The 21891-nt window shown below is 41.1% G+C and overlaps 1 protein-coding gene across 1 annotated transcript in view; it reads left to right on the top strand.

Annotated features, from left to right (window-relative positions):
• MAPKBP1 (mitogen-activated protein kinase binding protein 1) overlaps positions 1-19280 on the top strand; it is a 93091-nt gene extending 73811 nt beyond the window's left edge. Inside the window, exons 21-31 of the mRNA XM_062494275.1 lie at positions 5029-5177; positions 5862-5911; positions 6453-6689; positions 7638-7807; positions 9428-9573; positions 9970-10140; positions 11019-11097; positions 12622-12932; positions 13681-14742; positions 17904-17989; positions 18987-19280. Coding sequence (XP_062350259.1) covers positions 5029-5177; positions 5862-5911; positions 6453-6689; positions 7638-7807; positions 9428-9573; positions 9970-10140; positions 11019-11097; positions 12622-12932; positions 13681-14742; positions 17904-17989; positions 18987-19280 — 2755 coding nt within the window. The remainder of the gene's footprint in view (positions 1-5028; positions 5178-5861; positions 5912-6452; positions 6690-7637; positions 7808-9427; positions 9574-9969; positions 10141-11018; positions 11098-12621; positions 12933-13680; positions 14743-17903; positions 17990-18986) is intronic.
• The last annotated feature ends 2611 nt before the right edge of the window (positions 19281-21891 follow it).

The raw sequence follows: 21891 nt of genomic DNA on the forward strand, positions 1-21891 counted from the left end.
TTTGAAAGCTTGTTTTCAGTTTTGATCGTCCGCTGTGGTCACTGCAGATCAGCAAAGACATAATTCCCAGAGCATTTTGGATTTTTACTGACAATGGAAGAAGAGCCTATTGGACCAACATTGCTGAGGTGGGAGAAGGAAAACTAATGAACTTGAGTGAATTTGTTTTCTAGGTGCCCTTTACCTGTTCTGATTGTTTCCAAAGCCTGTCTGTGTAGGTTGCAGTAGAGAGTGGAGTTGCAACTTGTGGTGTAAAATTGTTTTATCAAATGGCTGACAATAGTATGAGAAAGCTCTGTGCCTTGTGATAAGCAATTTGTTTTACTAGATATTCTTTAGAACAATATTGCTAGAATTTGATGGGTGAAGTAGCACTTTCTGCTAGTTCCCAGGTACACTCATGTGTATTTTATAGAATGAATAATTAAAATAATGCTGGGGTAATAAGATTGATTTGAGGAGGTGGTGGGAGATGAAGATTTTCAATTCAGGACAGTGCTGTCTATCCAGTTGCAACTGTCAGGGCAGGAATTGACTCAGGTGAGTACCATCAGCAGTGTAAACACACAGAAGATACCTTTTTGGGTCAAACCAATGCTCCACAAAGCCCAGTATTCTGCCTGTGACCATGGCAATGGAAGATACTATTTAGTGAGACTCTGTGAGCCTTGCCATATGAGCCTTTGAGGTCCATTTGCCTCATACTCCATTGTTACATCAGGGATGTTAGGAGGTACATCTCTACCTTTTTCTTTTACTATCTGGACCTGAACCAGTTGTCCGCTGAGTTTGTATAAATTAGTTTTGAACTTCATAATATTGTTTGCCTCTGCAGCCTCCTTTGGTGACAAGTTCCTGGAGTTCACTGCTCTCTGTGGAAAGAAGGACTTCTTTTGTCTCTGTTAAAGCCCATTCCTACTAGTTTTGTTGAAAGTCCTCTGCTTCTGAATATTGTGTGCTCTTGTGATGTTTTGTTCTGCAGCCAGCTATCGGTAGTACCCACGGTTTTGTGAACCTTTTTCATAACCTCTCTTTGTCTAACTTGTTCTCTGAACTGAAGAGTCCCAGCATTTTCAGTCCCTCTAAAAATTTTTAGAGACTAAGGTTTCTCCTCTGAATGATTTCTCTGACTCACCTTTATGGAACATTGTATTACCTTGGAACTGCTTTGACCTGTATGATCCACAGTTCTCTATGGTGTGCCTGAGAGCCTTTGAGTTCTACCTCTGGTTGTGGTAATTGCAGATGTGTGCTTTTTTTCTGAACATGAGGAGTTTTGATAGTTCAGAATAATAGAACTTATACTCAGCGGAGATTGCTGGTTCATTTTGGTTGTAAGGCTTTTATATTTTCAGTGAAGGAGTCATGTAAAGGCCATTTAGTAGGGTTTTGGTTTTGATCCAAGTATGCATTTATAATTTAGAAAAGCTTGTCTCAAGTTTTAACCTGATTTTACTTTGGAATGTTTGGAGGGCTTATAGTCATGTTTTAAAAATCACTGTATCTCTGGTTTTCCTTGACTCTTTAGTATAAATAGCAGGAGAAAAAGGAATTTATCCGAATTAAATTGTCTAGAAGTTATATAGGTATACTGAAAAAGTACTGTGTGCTGTCAGATATATTTGGAAAGAAGAGCTCCTTATCAAAATCTTAGTGGGTCTTGTCCAGTCCAGGAAAGCTGTGTTGTTTCCAGGGCTTAGAATGGGGCAGGCTTTTGATGCCTTATGAGAAATGGTGTCTCAGTCTGTGATGAACTACTGCAATTATAACACTAGGGAAACTCTGAAGTCAGTGCACTGTGATCCTTTTGTGGGGAAAAGCAGAATTACTTCCCTTTCAAAACACTTCCAACGTTCGAGGGGGAAGCAGAAGGATATAATTTGCCAGTGATACCTACCACACAGGATATCAGAGTTTCATAAATATGTCCCTAAAGCTGAGGGTTTAAGTAGCACAAGATCAGAGTGGGAATGCTGACAACACACCTCTTTAAATGGATAGTTAGCATTCTTGTCTGCTTTATTTTTTATTGAGAAAGCAAAACAGTTGGGTTCAGGTCATACAAAAGAATACAGAGTACCTATTATCAGATGTCTGAATACTAGAACTCCATAATTACATGTGGCACTTTTAAGTCTATACCATGTCCTGAAGACTTTCTAATTTAAGGTCCTTCCCTTCCATTCACCCTGTACTGTCTAACCCTTCAAAAACTGGGAGCTGAAGAACAACTGACACTGCTGCGCCGTGTAGGACAAGATTTAGGTTGTGAGCTGAGAGTTTGCCTCTTCTCCCAAGCAACTAGCAACAGAACAAGGGAAAATGACCTCAGGTTGTGCCAAGGAAAGTTCATGTTGGACTTTAGGAAAAGTTTATTCACTGGAAGAGTGGTTAAACATTGGAGCAGGGCCCCAAGGGAAAATTAATACTGGAAATGTTAACAAATGAGTAGACGTGACACTCCATGATATAGTTTAGTGGGCATGGTGGTATTCAGTCAGATGTTGGACTTCATGGTTTTGGAAGTATTTTCTAGCCTTAATGGTTCTGTAATTCTATGATACTAGAATGGGATAGTTCCTCAGCAAAGAAGATGAACAATTGCAAATAAAACACTTGCTCTGAGTCACATGCATCGTAAGAATTGGACACGTCTGTACATGCTATTCTGGAATAACTACTCTGAAACATTCATTCTGGTATAATGATGCTTTGGGGTTTGGCTCTCAGGAGGAATTCTGCAAACCCCGGAAGTCTTACTCCTTAATTTTCAAATGCTCTCATGTTGTGCTTATTTGGAAACAGCTTCTCTGCTTGAAAACTCTCTGTACATTACACTGTCTCCCATCTAAGCATGAAAAAGAACTGAAGAGTATTGAGGAGATATGTGCAACAGGAGGCTTAGGAGAAAATCCAAAGTACATGGGGGAAGGCAGGGAAAGAAAGGAGAAATAGTGAAGTCTGAATAGAAGGGTTGACTTGGGCAAGACCAACAGTTAAAACACTCAAGAACCTCGTGAACCTAGTTTTCATTTCAGGAGTATCTCAGTTTCAAGTCAGTAGGCCTAGGATCATTTTGAAAATATCATTCATTCATCCATCTCCCTTTAAGTTACAAAACTGAGTTTGAAAAGCACATTTGAGATTTGAGTTGTAAAAAGAATGATGTGGAAGAGGGGTGTGAGTTTTTGCTGGGGTAATGCAAAATTATCAAATATATTACTTCATAACTTGTTTATCACTTCCCGTGAAGTATGAAAAAACCCATCTGACTTCCAAAATATGTTTTGGATTCTCATACTCTGCTACTTTAAGAATACTGGAGCATACTTCTTCCCTCTTCACTAGTTTTTTCAGTCACCATCTGATGGACAGGGACCATCTTTTTATTTGTAACATAAAACACATGGATAGCAATCCTCCCTTCTCTGTTTACACCAATGACAGGACATAGGAGCTTGGCACACACATAATCTTGCCTTGCCATATCACCTCATCATTGTGAGGTATTCAACCAGCTAGAGGTTTAAAGGTCTAGTAATCCAACCTTTCTGTCTCAAACTCCTCAAACAACCATGATAAACACAACCAGCAGGATGCTATCAAAGTTGCTGATACAAAGTTAATATTGCCTACCGTTAATAAATGTAATTAATATGTGTCATAGGATGAAACATGGCAGAACCTCAAATATACTGTGGTGCTTGGGCTTTGTTTTGGGATGCAGGGTTCTCCTGCTTAGACACAAGAACCTGAGAATGACAAGATGAGTCTACGAGAAGACAGTAGAAAAGATGAAGAGACTGACAAACTTAAATGTCAGAAGTAGGTGTGGATGACCAAAATTAAGCTTTTTCACAGGGAGAGCTCTGCAGGCTACAGTCAGTTTCACTTGTCTTTTTGCCAGAACACTTCAAAGTTAATCTGAAATGGTTGAGTAGTTATTACTCCTAATGAAATGGAAATTAATGTTCTGCCACTACACAGGAAAAGATTAAAATACCTTAACTGCTTCTTACCATGTTTTATTATTGTCTGCTATTTGTCAGCTGCAGGAGAAGTTGGTCCCTTACCAGACTGCTCTGTATTTGGTAGACGAGCTATTTTTATTTCATTAATAATGCTGGGCACTCAACACCCACCAGTGATATCCTATAAATGTCACTTATGATGAGTTTGGCACTCTAGCTCAAGGCCATGGAGTGGGGGCTACTCAAATGTATTTGTTGGGGATTCTTCTTTCTTCAATTATTGTCCAAAGGTTTATTTATTAATTTGGTTCTGTGGTCTGAAGGAGTGAGTGGAGGGAAGAGAAGAGGAGAAGAAAGAGGGAGGGTAAAATTTGGTGTTAATGAGCATTCTTGATTGGTGGTGGGCAATTCCGTGCTGGGAGTGCCTCTGTGGTGTGTGTGGTAAAACTTGTCTTAATCTACTTCAATCAAAGATCTGCACAAGATATGCTTTACATGATCCTTGTGCTTGAAAGTTAAAATAGTCAGCATGGTGCTCTTATGGTGTGTGGGCTGTGCCTTCAGGTTCTGCCTGGAGCAATCCGTGAAATGAACCTGTCTCTTATGGGATAATTTGCCATAAAGCAAATTACTTTCAGACAAGGACTGTCTCTGATGTTTTGATGTGTAAATCAGCTCCAGAGAAGATGTGCTTAAGGGTGGGAAAAATATTTGCCTTTCAAATATAATCTACCATCTTGACCTTATCAACTGGCAGAGTCTGAAATGGAAGGCCCAGTTTCATTTAATTTGACTTTCTCAGAGTTGTTTACTTCTGATTTCTGTCAACCTTCCACATGTATGAGGACATTGTTGTGGCAGGGTCTGCACATCTTTGTGCAGGGTTTATCTTGCCCTGCTTTTCAGAGGTGGGCTGTGCTCGAGGAAGGGCTTTTTGAGAGAGTTGAGGCATCCTCCTGAATATGGATGGAGATAAGGTGGAGAACTGGTGTAAGGATTGAAATGGTGGGCAGTTTGTGCATAAAACATAATATTCCTCCTAATTCCTGCCTTCCAGACATGAGTCCATCTCTGCCCTGTCCTCTGTGCCTGCACTCTCATCAGACAGTGATAAGGATGGTGAAGATGAAGGGAATGATGAAGATGAGTTACGAGGGCTGCAGTCTTTCCATATTCAGTCCAACTGCAACACTGAGAGAGATTCAGGTATAAATGGGAGGGGGACATGGGCAGAGCTGGAGGAAAATTGTGTGGATGTGAAGGGAGGAGAAGATGAGAGACACTGGTTTAGGGATAACAAGGTATAGGCAGAAAGAGAGAGACCAAAACAGAAGCAGATGAATAGATACCAATGGCTGATGTGGAGCTGCCCATTCCTGCATCTGAAGAGGGATGCATTTCAGAGTTCTCTGTCTAGAAATACAATTGTTAACTTGGCAAGTTTCTTGCTAGTTCCAGCTGGCTAAAGAAATTTTGAATTAGTTTCATGGGCTGGGGTGTACAAGCTATTAAAAAAGTCTGCAGAAGCCAAAAGGTAAGTTTTTGTTTTTTTTTTTTAAACTGGTAAAACTTACAGTCATGATTACTGTTATTAATTTGATGTATTTTTACCACAGATGGTTACAGTATATCGAAGCAGATTTTTTCCCCAAGCCTTTGGGAGGGCACTGCTCTGTGGCAAGCGTTGTACAGTGAAAATGTTACATAAAATTGTATCTCTCCATTAAAAATTTGATACAATGATTTGAGTAGTTAGTGGGAAAGCATGTTTTGACCGTGGTTCAAATGTCTTGGAGTACTGCCTTTGTTGAAAGATGAAGTAAGAGGTTGTTCAACAGCTGGACTGCTGGCCAGGATGTCAACTAGGTGTATATCTCTTTACCTTTGCAGATCCAGACCTTACCCTCTCAAGAAGCCTTTCCCACTGGGAAATGAGGAGGGTGAGTTACTAAACCTTCAGACTGTATTTCTTGTTACAGGGAAACTGAAGAAGAAATTCCCAGAGAGATTAAATACTTCATTAGCATGTGTGGGAAAGGTGCATCTGTGGTGGGAAACCATTGAGAAGCCCCTCTTGAAGAATGATTTGGAGGTGGCAAAATAGAACCTAGTTTAAGAGACTAGGGGTTTAGAGTCTAGGGCTGCACTTGGGATTTTTACATCAGTCGTTTTCCATCAGATGTTATGCTTTTATCTTTTAATTTTTGATTGGAATCTTATGTGGTGCTGAAACTGTTAATATACTTGGATCTGAGTAAGACATTTAACTGTTCAATTATGCAAGAAGCAGCAACAAAAGTATCATTTTTATTTGATGCTTTATGGTAAAGGTGCCCTTTCAAGCTCTCTCTTAGAGAGTTTCGAGGCTTTTATTGAGATGGACATAATTATATTTTTCTGTGGGTCTTGTTTTTTCTCCTGTTTTTCCATCAGCAAAACTCAGTCTCTATCTAAGATAATCTGTGTTTTAATTTCCTTCAGGCCAAAGAGATAGCAGCAATCCAGCGCTCAGAGGCACCAATGAGCAAGATGCCCCGGCAGCGTGGTCGCTGGTCCCAGCCAACCAGTAACATAGAGATGACAGTGAAATCCATGCTTGACCTGCGTCAGCTGGAGTCCTTCTCTGTTTCCCGTTCTCCAAGTCGAGACTCACTGTCTCAAAACAGCAATGGGGATGACAGAGAAGAGCACAATGACCTTCCTGTGCACACCAGCAAAGTAAGGGCACTACTATGAGCAGGAGGTGAACCCACTCTGAGTGCATCTATTTGTTATTACCTACATTTATTACAACCTGATGCCATTCTTTTTATCATTAAATGTTTTTTATATTACTTCTGAGGAACTTTATTAGATAACTCTATTGTAATTAATACACCTGCAATGTGTGATTCTGCTGTCTTATAGCAGAGACCATATGGGGTCAAGGTTTCTCTTCAATGACAGGAAGACCTCATGTTTTCTTTTAGCTCTTTGAATATTTATGTCAAAAATAAGTGGAGAAGTTGAGCTTGGAATTACAGGTGTGTAAAAACCTGGTAACCTGTTAGCTTGCTCTGTTGGGATAGTTTCTTGAGTCTGGTAGCCACTGGAATGTGGCTCACATGAAGTCCTTAGTTGTTGGCTGTGCTAGATTAGTAAATTCTCTTTGATCTTTTTATTGATGGGTCACAGTAAGTAATGTGTGCTCATCCTCAGAAAGCTAGGGCCTATTTTCCAATAGAAGTCTGTCCCAGTGCCTAGCTTCATTAGAAGTTTTCCCTGCCCTATAACTGTGTGACTGAGAAGAGGGTTCAGACTGTTGTGTGCAGTAATTCAGTTTTTCAGCTGAAATGGCCCCATTTTGTGGATTGTCCGATCAGTCCATAGAAGGTAATGGAACAACCTGCTGCCACATGGCTTACACTCCTGTTGTGTGATCAAAGAGTACTTTACCAAAGAACATTAGGGAATTGCAGACAGGAAACAAATCGGGCAAATACAGCAATAGTCTGAGAAGCACGGTAAATAAGGAACAGAAAAGATGTAGGATTGCTGTGTTTTCTGATCTCAGATTGCTGATCATATTCTGTGCTGTAATGCATACTTTCTAGCCCTGCACAGCACTTGCCAATATTAAGGTAAAACAGTGCTAATATCTAGTTTTTCTCTTTTAAATTAAACCAGGTTGGCAGCTCAATACCTCCCCAAGATAACGGGTCTTGTATGCGACCCCAAGTGATTCGGCTTGTGTCTTGTGAAGAGGGGATTTTCTCTCAGGAACTGGAACCTTCTGAGAGTGAGGAATGTGTAATCTACCCTGAGCAAGATGAAATCCATCCCACAGACTCTAGCAGGTTAAAAATAAGTTCTCTGCTGTGCATGGCTCAGATGTTTCTGTTCTGGTTTTCTTGCAGCTTGTGTGGTAACTTTGATGACTTGACTTGCTGCCTAATTGATGTCAGGCATATTTAGTTGAGAGTTCTATGTCAGATGGATGCTAGAGGAATATGAAACTAAGAAGGCACCATTAAGATAATATTCCTCTGAGGAAACTGCTCATTAGTAGTCTCCTCAAGTTTTTTTTTTGTTTGTTTGGGTTTTTTTTGTTTGTTTTTTGTTTTGTTGCATAAACAACTTGGGAGCAGTCTTTTTGCTTTCTCCCTTATCTGGGTTGAAAACAGCAAGGGAAAACGTGGAAGCTGGAAAAGCTGACTGACAGTGACACACACGTAGCAATGAAATGCCTACCCAGGAGAAGTGACAGGACACTTATTTATGAAAATTGGGCAAGAATTTAGCATGTGATTACTCTTTTATGGGAAGAAGAATGACTTGCATGATACAGATGGAATTCAAAGGGATGCTGGAGACAGTGGAGGCCTTTTTTATTCCTCTGCTGTTTCTTTTGTTTTAATTTTACATAATTTAATTGTTCTGTGCTCCCTTTTATTTTCCTTCTCTGAATTTTGTTCTTTCCTTCCCCTCTTAACCTGACGCTAGTAGCTTTTTAATTTCCTTTGTCTTCTGTCATGTTACAGAGAGTGAGGCTGATAGCTTTAGGCAGACTTTTATGCAAGAGTGCATGCCAAGATTTTTGCAGTTGAGGCTGCTAGGTTTTGCCTAGTTTATTTTTTGTTTTCAATTTTGTGATGATAACATTTAGACAGAGTAGACCCATGTGCTGCTTCATCATGTAAGAAAGGGAGGCCCTCCAGTGATGTAGGATACAGACTGGACACATGGCAATGTTTACAGAGTGTGGGAGCTGCCAGAGGTCATTACCATTCAGAAGTTGATTGACTTCTGCATCCTACCTTGACTTGTAGTACATTTTAAACCAAAGTATTTCAAAAAGTGGAAAATGGAAGTCCTTAGTCATCAGGCAAAAGAATAGTGCTGGTGACATTTGAAAAATAAAATCGATAAAATCACAACAGAAATCAGTAACCCTGTCATGCAAGACTCTACTTTTGTATGCTGTTCTTCAGTAAATTAGTCTTTCTCAAAGCCAGAATCTTGTATATTTTGCATCACAAAATTTGCCCAAAGAAGCAGGTCATGAAATGCGGGAAAAAGTGTATTAGAGCTTAAATCTATGGCAAACTAGAGTTTCTCTCCTGCAGGTTTAGGCCTGGTTTTAGTCCCTTTTTCATCATGTAAACTTGTGCATTTGTTCCTCTCCTGTGCTGGAAATCAACCCAGAGCAGTGTGCTGCTGGTGTCTGGTAATCATGGGAACTGACAACGCCCAGAAAATTAGACAGTCCCCTTAGGACTTCCATGTCCAAGCTTAATGAAATGCAAAAATATAATATATTATGATGAGAGAAATCAACTTATTTTTCTCTTTAAAACCTTACATTTATAATAAAAGGTATTACTAACACAGGTAAGGCCTTATTAATGTTTAAATGTGCTTGTTTACACATGAGCAAATATCTCTTCTAGTGCTGTATCTTCCTGTCTCTCTTGTAGTGAGTTCCAGGTAAAGGCATTGCCCCATGGGAAGCTCTGTAGAGGTTATCACAGTAATGGATGCCCAGACAAACACAGTCCAGACAGTGCCTGCTCTGTAGATTACAGCAGCAGTCGTCTGTCCAGCCCAGACCATCCCAACGAAGGTAAGATGCAAAGACATTATAAATGTATTTATATGTGAGCTCTTAGTGAGCTGGTCTGAGGTCACAGTCATATTAGTCCCACTGGTCCTGCTGTACAGATCCAGGAGCATTTGAACAGACACCTTAATGAAGCCACTGTAGAAGCAGGGCTTGGTGCACTTTCTTTCTTTTGTGCACCTTTGGCTTTCTCTGACCTTGCTAGCCAAGGAGACAGGTTTAGCACTGATTATGCCATAGGCTATGCTATAATGGATTAGAGAATTAGTGCATGTAATGCTGACTGACTTTAACATTCATTCTAGGTTCAATCTAAAGCCTCTGTTGATTTTTTAAAACTTGGTTAAAGTTGCTCTGATTAAGTTTTTACATCACTGGGGTTTTTTTGCCTTTTCCCAGATTCTGAAGGCACTGAGCCTCTAAGTGTAGATGGTGTCTCAGACCTGGAGGGAGAAGAAGGAGAGGAGGATGTGGGTACTAGCATGCCTGGGAGAGAAATTCCTCAGATACATGATCAGGAAAAGTTCCTCAAGGAGCATTTTGGGACCCTGAGTAACACTGATGGAAAAGGTACATCTCTATGTTCAAGGGGGAGACTTTGTAAGGTCGCTTCTGATTTTTCCCGGTATAAATCAAAGCAGTCTACAAGTTCTACTAGGCATTCGTGGCTGTTTGTATATGGGGAGAGGGAAAAAAAAGGAAAACAGTGTAAGAGGCCCAAAGAAGAGTGACATCTGTTAACGTTATCGGTCTGTGTGTAAATTTGTGTGGATGAGATTGGGCTCTGTGTCAGTTTGTGTTAAGTGTCGTGCCTGGAATCCTGAAGAGCTGTTGCCTTGCTCCCGGACCTGTTTTTCCTGTTGTAAAGGAAGGTATTGACTGCGCGTTCACCCCCCGTAGGTGACAGCAGTGGCCTCTAGTGGTGCAGCAAGGCATCGCCAATGTCACAAAAGAAAAGGCTGAAATGCTGGGTGGAGAGAGAGAGAATAAGAGGAGACATCACAGTGGCAAAGGAGGTGGTTTGTCTTTATCGACCAACTCCAGAACAAAGCATATCTTTTTAAAATTGATATTGGTTGCAGGCAGCAATATCTATGTGAGTTTTTCGGGTTCTTTTTTTTTTTCTTTTATTTTTTTTCCTCTTTGATGGGTTTGTTTTTTGCTTCATGCCAGTGCCTTACAGTCCTACAGGCACGATAGGACACAAAGGGAAGCAAAAAAGGAGGCGGCGTACCCTTAGGGAGAGTAGCAGCTTAAGGCAGAGTAATCTAAGTACAACACTAAAGGCAAAGAAAATATAATTATTTCATTCTCTGTAGCTTTAGCTTAGAAAAATCCCCTTGGATATCAGGGAACACTTGATATCTCTATGATAAGAAAACATGTATATGAGAATGCTCTGTAAATAAACTGCTTATTTTTCTTTCTCCTTTAACCAAAATTTTTAGGTGGCTCATGTAGGAATCTGGAAAGAACTGAAAACCTCAGCATTTCCTCTCGCTTTCTTTCCCAGTCCCCGGCTCTCAGGTATGGCTCTGCTTGTTTTGAGTGTTTCTGTCTGTGTATTTATACTAATATAAGTAGGTCTCATGCTAGGTCCTGGGTGAAAATAGTTGAACAAAGTTCTGGCCTTGGTGTGCCTAGGCACAGCGAAGTGTTAGCACAGTACCTGGCAGGCTGTTTGCAGATTCTTGTGATTTGGGCAGGTTATCCTGGATCACTTTAGCTATTCTAATGTAACACTATTGTTTGTTCTTTTTCCTCTTTCAACAGCATTCTTAATTGTTTCATGATTAATGCCTCCGTTGATTCAGTTGGAGGAATCACTAATAATCTAATTTACTCTTCACTTTTTATGCTCTGTTTATTCTTTTGCATTTCATTCAGCTTGGACAATGAAAGTGGATTTGTCAACTTTTCCTTTGTTTTACAGTCCTTTCTTATTCGACTTTGTTTCTTGGTCCCATGCCTTCACAGGGTATTCTGGTGTCTCAAACAAAGCCTCATGGGGGTATTATTCTTCCAAAAAGCCCTCAACCCTAAAGTACTCCAAAAGACCTCTGCAAGCAGTTTTCCTTGTTATTAAAAAAAATCCCAACAAAACAAATTTTTAAAAAACTAAAAATTAGGTCAGTACTTTTGTTTGGGTTCATAATTGTTTAAAACAAACAAATACTCCTGTATTCCTCTAAAATGACAAACTAAAATCTCAGCTCTAAGGAATTTCATTATATAGGACTAAGCAGATTTGAATACATCTAAGATTCACCAGCTGTGTCCAGATTTAGCATAGTAGGGAAATTTGTTTGTTATTGCTGTATTCAGCTGCTGTTGCTGCTGTCAGGAGTGCCTCAATCTGTCTCATGTTGAGACTATGTTTGGGAAGAAAGCCAGTGGTTAGCTATTGTGTAAGCTTCTGGAGAGTTGCAGTGATGAGTGAAGGAAGTCACTGGTGCTCTAGAAATGCAACAAGAAAGGTAGTTTATGATTGTGAAAACCTCTGGGCTTTTAATCTGTTCAGCAGTTTAAACGTGCCAGTTTGGAAGTTGCCTCCTTTCTGAAGTAAGCCCACTGTGTTTGTCTGAAGTGGAGAGGAAGAGGAAATTTGGCTTTCCTCTTGAAGATACAGACCAGCTTTCCTAATATTAGGAAAGCATATTAACTCCCTCTTAGGATTATCTTATAATTGAAAAGATTTAAATTTTAGTAAGGTGAGCTGAGAGAAAAGACCTGACCTGATTTTGCCCAGTCTTTCCTATGCCTGGAATTTTTCCTTCTCTTTTGTCTTCACTTTATATGGTGTCCTCCCTGGAAACAGCAACCCAATGCCATCTGTGATTGCACAGCCTATTGTCAAATGCCTGAAGACCAGAGCTTGCAGGGTTGAGTAGAATTAAGTAGTAACAACTTAGGGCATTTTTGACTCAAAAAGAATCCAAAGAGAGGGAGGGGCTAAAGTCTTTATTCTAGAGAAACTTAATGCATGTTCATCTCTATCCAGGAGAACATACTTACTTGTTTTAACAGGGATTTCTTTGTTGTGTTCTTTAGACGATTGTCACTCTCTTCATCAAATCTGACACTGGATTCAAAGCCCATCGAGCCACCAGCCCAGACCAGTCAGTTTACACCAAACCCATTGAAAAATGACAGCAGCCGTCCTGGCGATGCATCCGAGAACAGCCAGCTCCTAGAGAATGGCAATTCAAATCGATCTATTTATGTGCAGAAAAAACGCAGATCAGCTTTGGAGACCAGCAGAGTTGGTATGGCTCCTGGACGGGTTATTGCCTCCTTTCCAGAAGGCCCTGTGAACACAGTCATGAGAAAGGCACAGTCAGTGCATGACCTTGTGCATGAGGGTAAGGACACATGTTGGAATGATGGTATGAGAATGAAATGCGGACATTTGAGTAGAGGATTTAAATTAAGCTTGTCTTTCTGCATTCTGAACTACAGGCTTTACACATCTTCTAACTCCTAGCCTGTCAAGGGAAAGTATTTTTAATATTATTAATTAAAATATTATTTAATATTTTAAATTTGTAATGCAGATGCTGGTCTTCTAATTATCAGTCTCTGATATTTGTCTGGCATCTGTGGGAGGAGCATTGGCAAGGGTAAAATTAAGCATTTGCAAAAATATTCTCTCTTGCTGTGGGTGGTTGCTCCAAGCTAAGACTGAAGCTCCCTAGAGTGGGGAGGAGAGAAAGAGGGAAGAGATGGTGAAAGAGAGCTTACTGTATCCATGCCCACTGTGTGAAATATTTCTATTCTTGAAACAAATTTTAAAAAACCCCACCTGATAACCACAAAGCATATATAAGTTTTTGCCTGCTTCATCTGGCATCTCTCTTAAGAGTCACAGTGGTCCGAGGTCTTCTGACTGTACACTTTAAGAACAAATCTCTCTCATAAGGAAAGTAGCAGTGTGTGAGCAGGATGAGGGATGGGAACAAAAGAAAGCTATTGAGGTTCACTAACCTGAAGTAGTGGTTATGTTTGTACACATCTCACAGAAGCTGAGCTGAGCCACATTAAATTCCAATTTAGGAATTCACTGCAGGCTCTTGTCTATTTTTGGAATGTTTGTCTGTTTAATTTTTGCAGATAAGGGTCCTGGAGTGATATCCTCTGCCAAGCAGCGTCCTCAGACTCTTTTGGTGATTGAGAAGGATCCCAGACCTAACAATTGCAGGGTGTTATCAGCCAGTATGTTGAAGATGGATGGATCTAGTGCTCTGCTGGCTAAAGATGTCAGGGCTGCAAAACCAAAGTCCTACATGAATCCCACAACCAGCTTCCGGGCTAAGATGTCAAGGAGCATATCTGTAGGGGAAAATCTGTACCTTGGTTGCTCCACTGAAATGTTGACTGATGGGAGGACTAGTCCTCCACTGACAGAGAAGACACAATTTAGTTCCATGCCAGATGCTGAGAAGATTAAGCTGCCAGTGAAAGAAAATGTTCCAGTGAAACCTGCACTCCAGCCAGTTGTAAACTGTTCATCTCCCAAGTCCTTCCACAGCAAGTTGGCATCATCAAACCGAGCACATCTGATTCTTGACATTCCCAAGCCATTGCCTGATAGACCCACACTAGCCTCCTTCTCACCCACTACCAAAACAAAAACCCCGCTTGAGCCACAGTCTCCACAGTCACCTGCTGGGGCCTCTAAAAAGAAACCCTCTTTTCCTGAGGTCCGAGCCTCCAAGAGGGAGAGTCAAACTGCTGGGTCTCTAGTTCCTGGTAGAGAGGTCCCAACAGGGCTTGTGAAGGAGAGCCCAGTGGATTATCCAGTCTCAAGGACAGATTGCCAGGATGAGCCAGGGGTCACTAGTCTGAAACTGAGGGAGGTGTCAGAGGGCCAGCACCTAAGGTCTCCTGAGAGCACACTGCCCAGGGGCAGGGAGCAGATCACCGGCATCGCCTGTGTGCTAGACAGCCAACCTGGACTTTGCCCACTAGACCCCATCAGGCCGAGGTCTCCTCCATCTGTTACTGCCTCAGCACAGGTCTCAGGTGTGCATGGATACCCATCTCTTATCTTCCCCCTTCTGTCTCCTGTCTTTGTGAATCGCCTCACGATCCCATCACATTTCTTTACGTCCAGCTTCTGGCCTGTCTCGTCCTGTCTGCACCTGTCTCGTTCCATATACCATCCCCTCAATGGTGAGACACTTCTTCAATCTAACATCTTTTTCTCAGTCTTTAGTTCCCATTTCTGCCGGGTCTTATGTCCGACAGTCCTTCTTAGCTGTGAATGTTTTGTAGACCTCAGAACTGTCATGATTTTAGTGATTTAGCTGTATGATTACCTCTCTGTGGTCAGTGCTTAAAGCTGATATGCTGGGAATCCCCTGGAGTGTGTGGGTCACATCCCCCACCCTCCTCTTGGAGCATGTTTGGCCACCAAATGAAGGTGCAGGCCAACATGTGCTAACAGAACCAATCAAGTACAGGTAACACTGACAGTGAAGTTATGTCAGGCAGCTCAAATTTTCCTTTGTTAATATGCAAGTGTGCAGGGTCCAGAAGGGTTTGCATACAATCTTCATGAGATAAGAGTTCATAAAGGTGAGCTCTTTGCTGTAGCTTCCTGTGAGAGCAAACAGTTTTTTGTGCTGTTACCACTCTGCTTTGAGGACATGTCTGCAAATTGAATATGCAGTGCATGTGCAGTATTTGAACATAAAAAATGTGAGTTAATTTTTTAATTACCTCTAGTTTGGAGAAAAAGGTACAAGATGAAAAACTTTCACCTGCTGAAAACAGCTCTAAGATCTATTACAGGCTTCAGTTTAAGGTAATTCAATCAAATGAAAACTAGCAGATAAGTTCAAATTGAAGCAGAAATCTTGTTCTCCAAGGCAGAAAAACCTCCAGGGGCAGAGTCTATGGCACTGTTTAGTTCCACATAATCTCTGAAGTTTTTCTTTTCTGTCACAATCTGAAAGGAAATGCACTTTTATGAGTTGTGCATTAGAAAGCTGGATGTTAACCACTGCACTGATAGCTTGTACCTTAAGGGGATATTACGGTTTTTTATCCCTTTTGTTATGTTGTTCTTACTCATATCTGAGAAGGAGTAGCTCTGTAATCTGGTGATCAATTACCTTCTGTGGTGCCTTCAGGCTGTTGCACCATTCATCGGAGTGGTTAAGTACAATATTTCCACACCAGAGCATTGCAGAAGGTTTAATTTCGTTTTAATGCACTGTTATTTTTCTTTTTGCATTTCTAGAGGGATCAAACACCTTAACATTGAAGCACTATTATGTAAAACAGGAAATGTGATATTTTGTCTAAGGGGCCTGCAGTTATCATAGCGTAGCTTCTCTGAAGAACAGTGAGTGCATCTGAAATTTTCAGACTCTCCCCCTACACGGGTGAGGTTTCTTCAAGCACCAGATAGAGCCTGAAGCTGTGGAATCACATTCTACAGAACTGTAGTTGTCTGTACTCTTTAGGCTCAGTTTTCGCTTCTATATTTGCGAATCAGGCTACATAGCAAAAGGTTTTGATCAGTTTGCAGAATTAACACAGGTACCACAGAGAAAGAGCAGGGGTTTTTTAAAGTTTTTTTTTTTTTTAGCAACTCCCAAGACATACACACCCTGACAGAATATTTAACAGCATCCTTTAGTGAGTTAGGATGATATAGCATTGTGGATCCAAATGCTTTTTTTTTTTTTTTCAGTGGGCAGCTGTAAGCCTTGAGCTTCTTGCAGATCACATTTCCCAAATTGTTAGTGGTAGGGGCTGGAAAAGCTGTTTAGATCCAAGTTGGCTATTGCTGCGAACAATTTACTGTGGCTTCTGGGAATCACAATGTGGCAGTTTAAATTAAAATTGTAGGGTTGATAGAGACTTGTTCTGCTTCTGACTTGCACTGTTACTTTGGGTTTCCGCTTAATTTTTCTGTCCTTCCATTTCCTGCTTGTATAACAGCTGCAAATAGAGGCTTAATTATTCTTGTTAAAGCATTTTATCATCTACAGTTAAAATGCTGTAGATGTGCTTAATACTGTTGCTGTGTTTAATATTCTCTGTTAGTTTCTGAAAAGCACTGCTCTGCACACCCAAGAGGCAGAAAATGCCTGTTACTTAAGCACTTATATTAGGTTTTGTGACCTTTCTCATGACTGGCACCTCCCAGAGCTGGAGACCAGCATAAAAACAATGACCAGAAGAGAAGTCCAGAAACAATAATGAGAAGAAACAGCTGGGTTTCAAACATAAAGAGGGAAGGAGTGGGACAGAAAGCAAGAGTCTTGGATTGCACTGAAGGCCCACTGTGCTCAGACACCACGGGTGATTTAGGATCAAAGAATGCAGATGGAAGGATTTGTTCATGCCCCTTTGTTCTTTGTAGATGCTTTTGTTTGTGTATAAGTAGATGTTTTTCTAGCTGTGTTTGTTTATGCATCATCTAGATGTATTCATAAAATTAGTCCTTTCCAGTCTGTTCAAACGTGGTGTTCTTAGAATTGCAGCAATTACAATGCTAATGTGTCAAAGTTTAGGGTTTGGGTAACTAAAGAAAGTTGAATGTCCTTTGTCCAGGCCTTTTCAAATTGAAGATGGTGTTTGTGTGTCTACATCTTTGTTCATGTCAAACTCATGAAAGTGTTTATTGTATAAAGATTGCAGGTCTTCAACTCATGTTTTGGAGATAATGTCTCGTTGGGACAAGCAGAAGATGCTGTCCATCTGTTGCTTGCTTTTGGTTTTCAGTTTTGGATTATGGTGTATCAGCAATGTATGTCATGGGTTGCTCAGCAATGCAATTCTCTTATGATTGAGTTTGCTTGTCTCAACTCCTCTGGACCTCAGTCCTCATTAGAGAACGCTGCAAGAATTCAGTATAATCCATCATCCTCTGTGCTTTAGTAATACACTGTGCAGAAGGATGTGTGGGGGAGGAGCCTGCAGATTTCTAACTAGGTAGAAGCTAAATTAGAGGCTCCTTGGATCTCTCCCTCTTGCCACTGGAAGCCCTCACACAAACATGGCTTTAATTGTAATTGGAAATCACATGGGTAATCTGTGACTATCCGGGATGGTAAAAAAACAAGTGCAATCTGAGGAAAAACGTTGCTGACTTTGGAGAGTCTAAAGACTGGAAATGTATGGGTGTTTGAAGCAAGCAGCATATCTAGTTAGTATGAAGGAAAGCTCATGCAGGATGTGCCTATTTAATAATTTGCTCAAACCAGCCCTAAAATTTGAATGACAGGCATTGAAAAACCTATTTTCTGACCAAACTATGTGGTTGTGGATAGTAGAGTGTCTGTGCCTTAACTTGTGCTTTTATGTTTTCCTCCCTCCAGAATCGGGCATCAGCATAGAGCAGTGTGAGCACGTGGTGTCCGAGCTCCAGGACAGCATGCGCAGAGCCCTTCACCTTTACCGTAGGGTGAGTGACTGAGTGACCTCACACACGGGCTCTGGTACAGTAGCTGGGCTTTACAGCCCACAGGCATCTTACACAGAATGCAAGTGCTTGCTGCCTCAAGGTATTCTCTTTACCGTGTGTTCAGTGACACAAGCTGCCTGGCTGTCCACTTGACTGCACCTTCAGCTTGAACCAGGGATGCAGGAGCTCCTGATTTCCAGGTCTTGGATTTTCCAATGGTTTGCTATGGTACTCTGAGCAAATCAATTAAGTTGTCAGTCTGTTTAGCCTATCTGTAAACTGAAGATAACAGCTCTTTTTCAAAGGGGTATTAGGGAATTAATTAATGGTTATGCAGTGTTTCAGGGATATGAAATATTATAGGAGCTTTGAGTTTTATTATCCTCATCTGTTCCTTGTCTTTGATGACTGGAAAAAGGATTAGCAAATGTGGGATATCATGGGTATCCAGCTGTGAGAAGAACATGCAGCCGTTCGCCTGTCCCTCTCACCACCCGACCAGAGTTACATGCAGAGCAATATAACAGCTCTTTGTTTCTTTGCATAGCACTGATCTGTCAGATCTCCTGCAGTGAATGCAAGACTTTGGTGAGCATCTGCCATATGGTCCTCTGCAGCTCTGTCCACAGCACTTGCATTAGGTCTCTGACCTTGCTCTGTTCCTGGGACCAGCTGCATTTGGCAGACTGGAGACTGTGGCCCTGTGCTCCAGCTGGGAAACACAGTACCTCCTTAAGCGCCCTATAAAGGGAACACTACCCAAAAATGTGCTTCCCATCACTGCCCTATTGAAGTAATGCCTTGGATTTTATGCAGCTAGCAAGTATTGGATGCGTGTACTACTATATGTGTAAATGGGCAGTCTTAAATATTGAAGAAAAGTAGACTTGATTGGTCTGAAAGTCTTTATTACTTCACTTCCCTAAAAGGCTAAAATTGCTTGCTTGGCTCTAACTAAACCCCAATGCATTCTGCTTTTTCCCCTCTTTGTTTTCAGGTACTGAAAGATACGGAATCTTCTACTGACAAAGATAAAATAGCAGGCCTCCTGACAGAAACATTCTCCTCAATGAAGAAAGAATTGGACTCTCTGAAGGATGCAGAAGAGCTTCCAAAAGATAAGGAGGCACTGGGGAAGCCACAGGGTAACACTAGCCCAGTGAATGAGGGATGTGGTGCCAATCTACCGAGTCCCAAGAGTTTGGGAGATGAGCAGACACTAGCTTTGTTGGAACAGTACTCGGAGCTATTGCTGCAAGCTGTGGAACGACGCATGGACAAAAAGCTCTAAGAAGGGTGGCTTTCAGGTGTTTGTGGATACACAGAAATAATCACAAGAAGAGGACCACAGAGAGAGCTTCAGGCCAATGCTACCATCAGCTGGTCTAGGGCTGGTGGGGATACCTTTATAAATTTATTTCCTCAGGCTCCAACAGCTGACTTGTAACAATTTTTTGCAATGTGCTGGCCACAGTTTTAATATTTGTTTCCCAGCTGTTCTTCAACTTCCTGTCTCTAAACAAAGTCTTGAAAGAGGAGTTTGGAGAAATTGCCTTGAAATTTCTTCATAGCCAGGAGGTCAGGATGTTTGACACCTAAAAATACAAAGAAAATCCAGTTTATCCAAGAAATTCTGAACTGCTGACTAAAAGCAAAGGAGTCCATGTGAAGCCAATCCCTTCCTCTCCGAGACCTCATGAGAATCAAGAATCAGACTTTTTATGGGTTTATTTATTAATTTATTTCTCTTGACTGTTGCTCTATGCCACATTTGTGGCTGTTATCTTTGTCCTTTAAAAAAACTGTCAATCCCTTTGCCATATCCCAGCGAGAAACAATCTCTGTATTATAAATCCCAAACAGGGAGACAGGCTGGAGTGTCTGTGCAATTAATGAACTGTTCTCTGCTTAGATCTTGTCTTGCTGTTCTTGCTTTTCCTGCCTTAGTTTTGTTCCCTGCAGTAATCCTGCTGTTGTTATGACAACCCTGTCTGCTTTCCTATTGTGTCAAGACAATCCCCACACTGTGTTTTATCTGCATTCACCTCCAGGGAAAGACTCTGTATCCCTTGGGCCATGCTTTGGAGATTAATTTATGAATTCATAAGTGGTATTTTTAATCTGGAATTTGATGTTGCATTGATACTTCCGACCAGATTTTCTGCAGATACTTTAAAAATTGGATTTAGATACAATACAGAAGTTTGTTTCAGCCACTTTTTGTGATTAGGAATTGGATATTGACTTTGTTACGATTTATTTGTGGAGAAGTGACACTGAAAACCTGGTTTCCATCTCTTAGAGTGTAACTCTGGATTTGAGAGATCTTCAGTGCCATGGCTCATCTGTGTCATTCGTTCATTTCACTGTGATAGGAAAGTGTTTTCTCCTTGGCTTTACATGAAAATGGAATATTTACATTCCAACAGAGCTGGTATTCTTACCTTTTGTTAAGCTATTTCAAATCCCCTAAGAAAATTATTTCCTAAGAACTTCAGATGAGATATTTTGGGATGTGATTGCCACCATTTCCCCTGCCTTTAGCCTCTTTGCTTTTAATGAATTTCTGGTCTGAGAAACAGAATCTTCTCACATTTGTATGTGCAATATTCTTCTTGCCCTGTGGAGCTTCTCTAAACCCATGCTAACTTGTGTCTCTTGTGACTTAAAATTGTTAATTTCAAAAAACATCCAGTGATGTTTTTCAGGTCAATGTTATAAGCTAAGAAAAAAAATTTTAAACCAATGAAATTCTTCAGCACCTTCCCCCTTATTCCCCCTCCTTTCAACAGCAGGGGCAAATACACAAAGTGTTTTATTTCTTCCATCTCCAGTCTGTCTTGAATTTACTTTAAGGCAGAGCAGAGTAATCCCAACATATAAAACTAATGCAAGCAGCAAGAATTTGGTGGGAGAGAGACTGTGTGGGAGTCAGTCAGAGGCAGCCAGACTGCATCACTTGGTTACAGGGTGGAAGCAGTTTTACTTTATTTTACTGTCCTGGCTGCTGTCTCTCTGAAACCCTGTGGCGTTTGGAAATGTGGTCTGTTGACTTCTCTGTCTTTCTGTGACTGCAGATCTGCAGTACAGCCTTTTTTCTGCTGGTCTGGTCAGACTGGCATAGGACAACCTGTTTCTCCTGAGTAACTCTAGGGCTGAATAATCTGCAGTTCTGTCTCTCCCCTTACAGGTTTGCTTCCTGATCACTGTCAAGTGCTTCAGGACATGGCAGTATGGGGAACACTTGGAGAGCTTTCCAGCTCTGCTTGTAATTGAAATCTGCCTAATCATGTTTCACGTGTCCTTGCTAACCTTTCCTTCAATGGGCTTGTACTGAAACTTTAAAGGGGTTATTTTCTAGTCCTGTCTCTGCACTATATTGTGCTGAATCAGCTGGTGTGCTTGGTCCCATGGGCAGCTTCTCTTGCACAGACAGGTTTTGCAAAGGAAGGCAAGTTGGAAACCAGAGAGGAAATTTCTGGCAGTTTCTCTGAGTGAAAAGGTGAGCTGGAGATGCTGTGAGTAGAATGTGTGATAACAGTCATGTTGGGTCTGTGATGGGAGTTGGTGTGAGTCAAGCTTGCTTTTGAGGTGACCGGTTCCTCCACTTTCAGACTGTGAATATATGTCCTAGTATACAGGAAATTTCTTGCTCTACTGGGACCACAAAACACTCAGGAAAAAATAGCAGTCCCTTGAACCCAGGTATATTTTGGTACTGTTGATAATGGTTTGAGGGTCCTTTATATTACTTCCTTGTGCAATTTTTTACCATTTTATTATTTAAACCTCGAGGCAGTGACAAAAAGGTCGGAGATGATACAGAAGAGCCAAGTGGTGAGAATGGAATTACAGTGAAGGTAAAGGGCAACAGCCAGCAAAGCTGGCATAGAGGTATGAAA

The sequence above is a fragment of the Cinclus cinclus genome, chromosome 6 (genome assembly GCF_963662255.1).
Source record: "Cinclus cinclus chromosome 6, bCinCin1.1, whole genome shotgun sequence".
NCBI classification, from domain to species: Eukaryota; Metazoa; Chordata; class Aves; order Passeriformes; family Cinclidae; genus Cinclus; species Cinclus cinclus.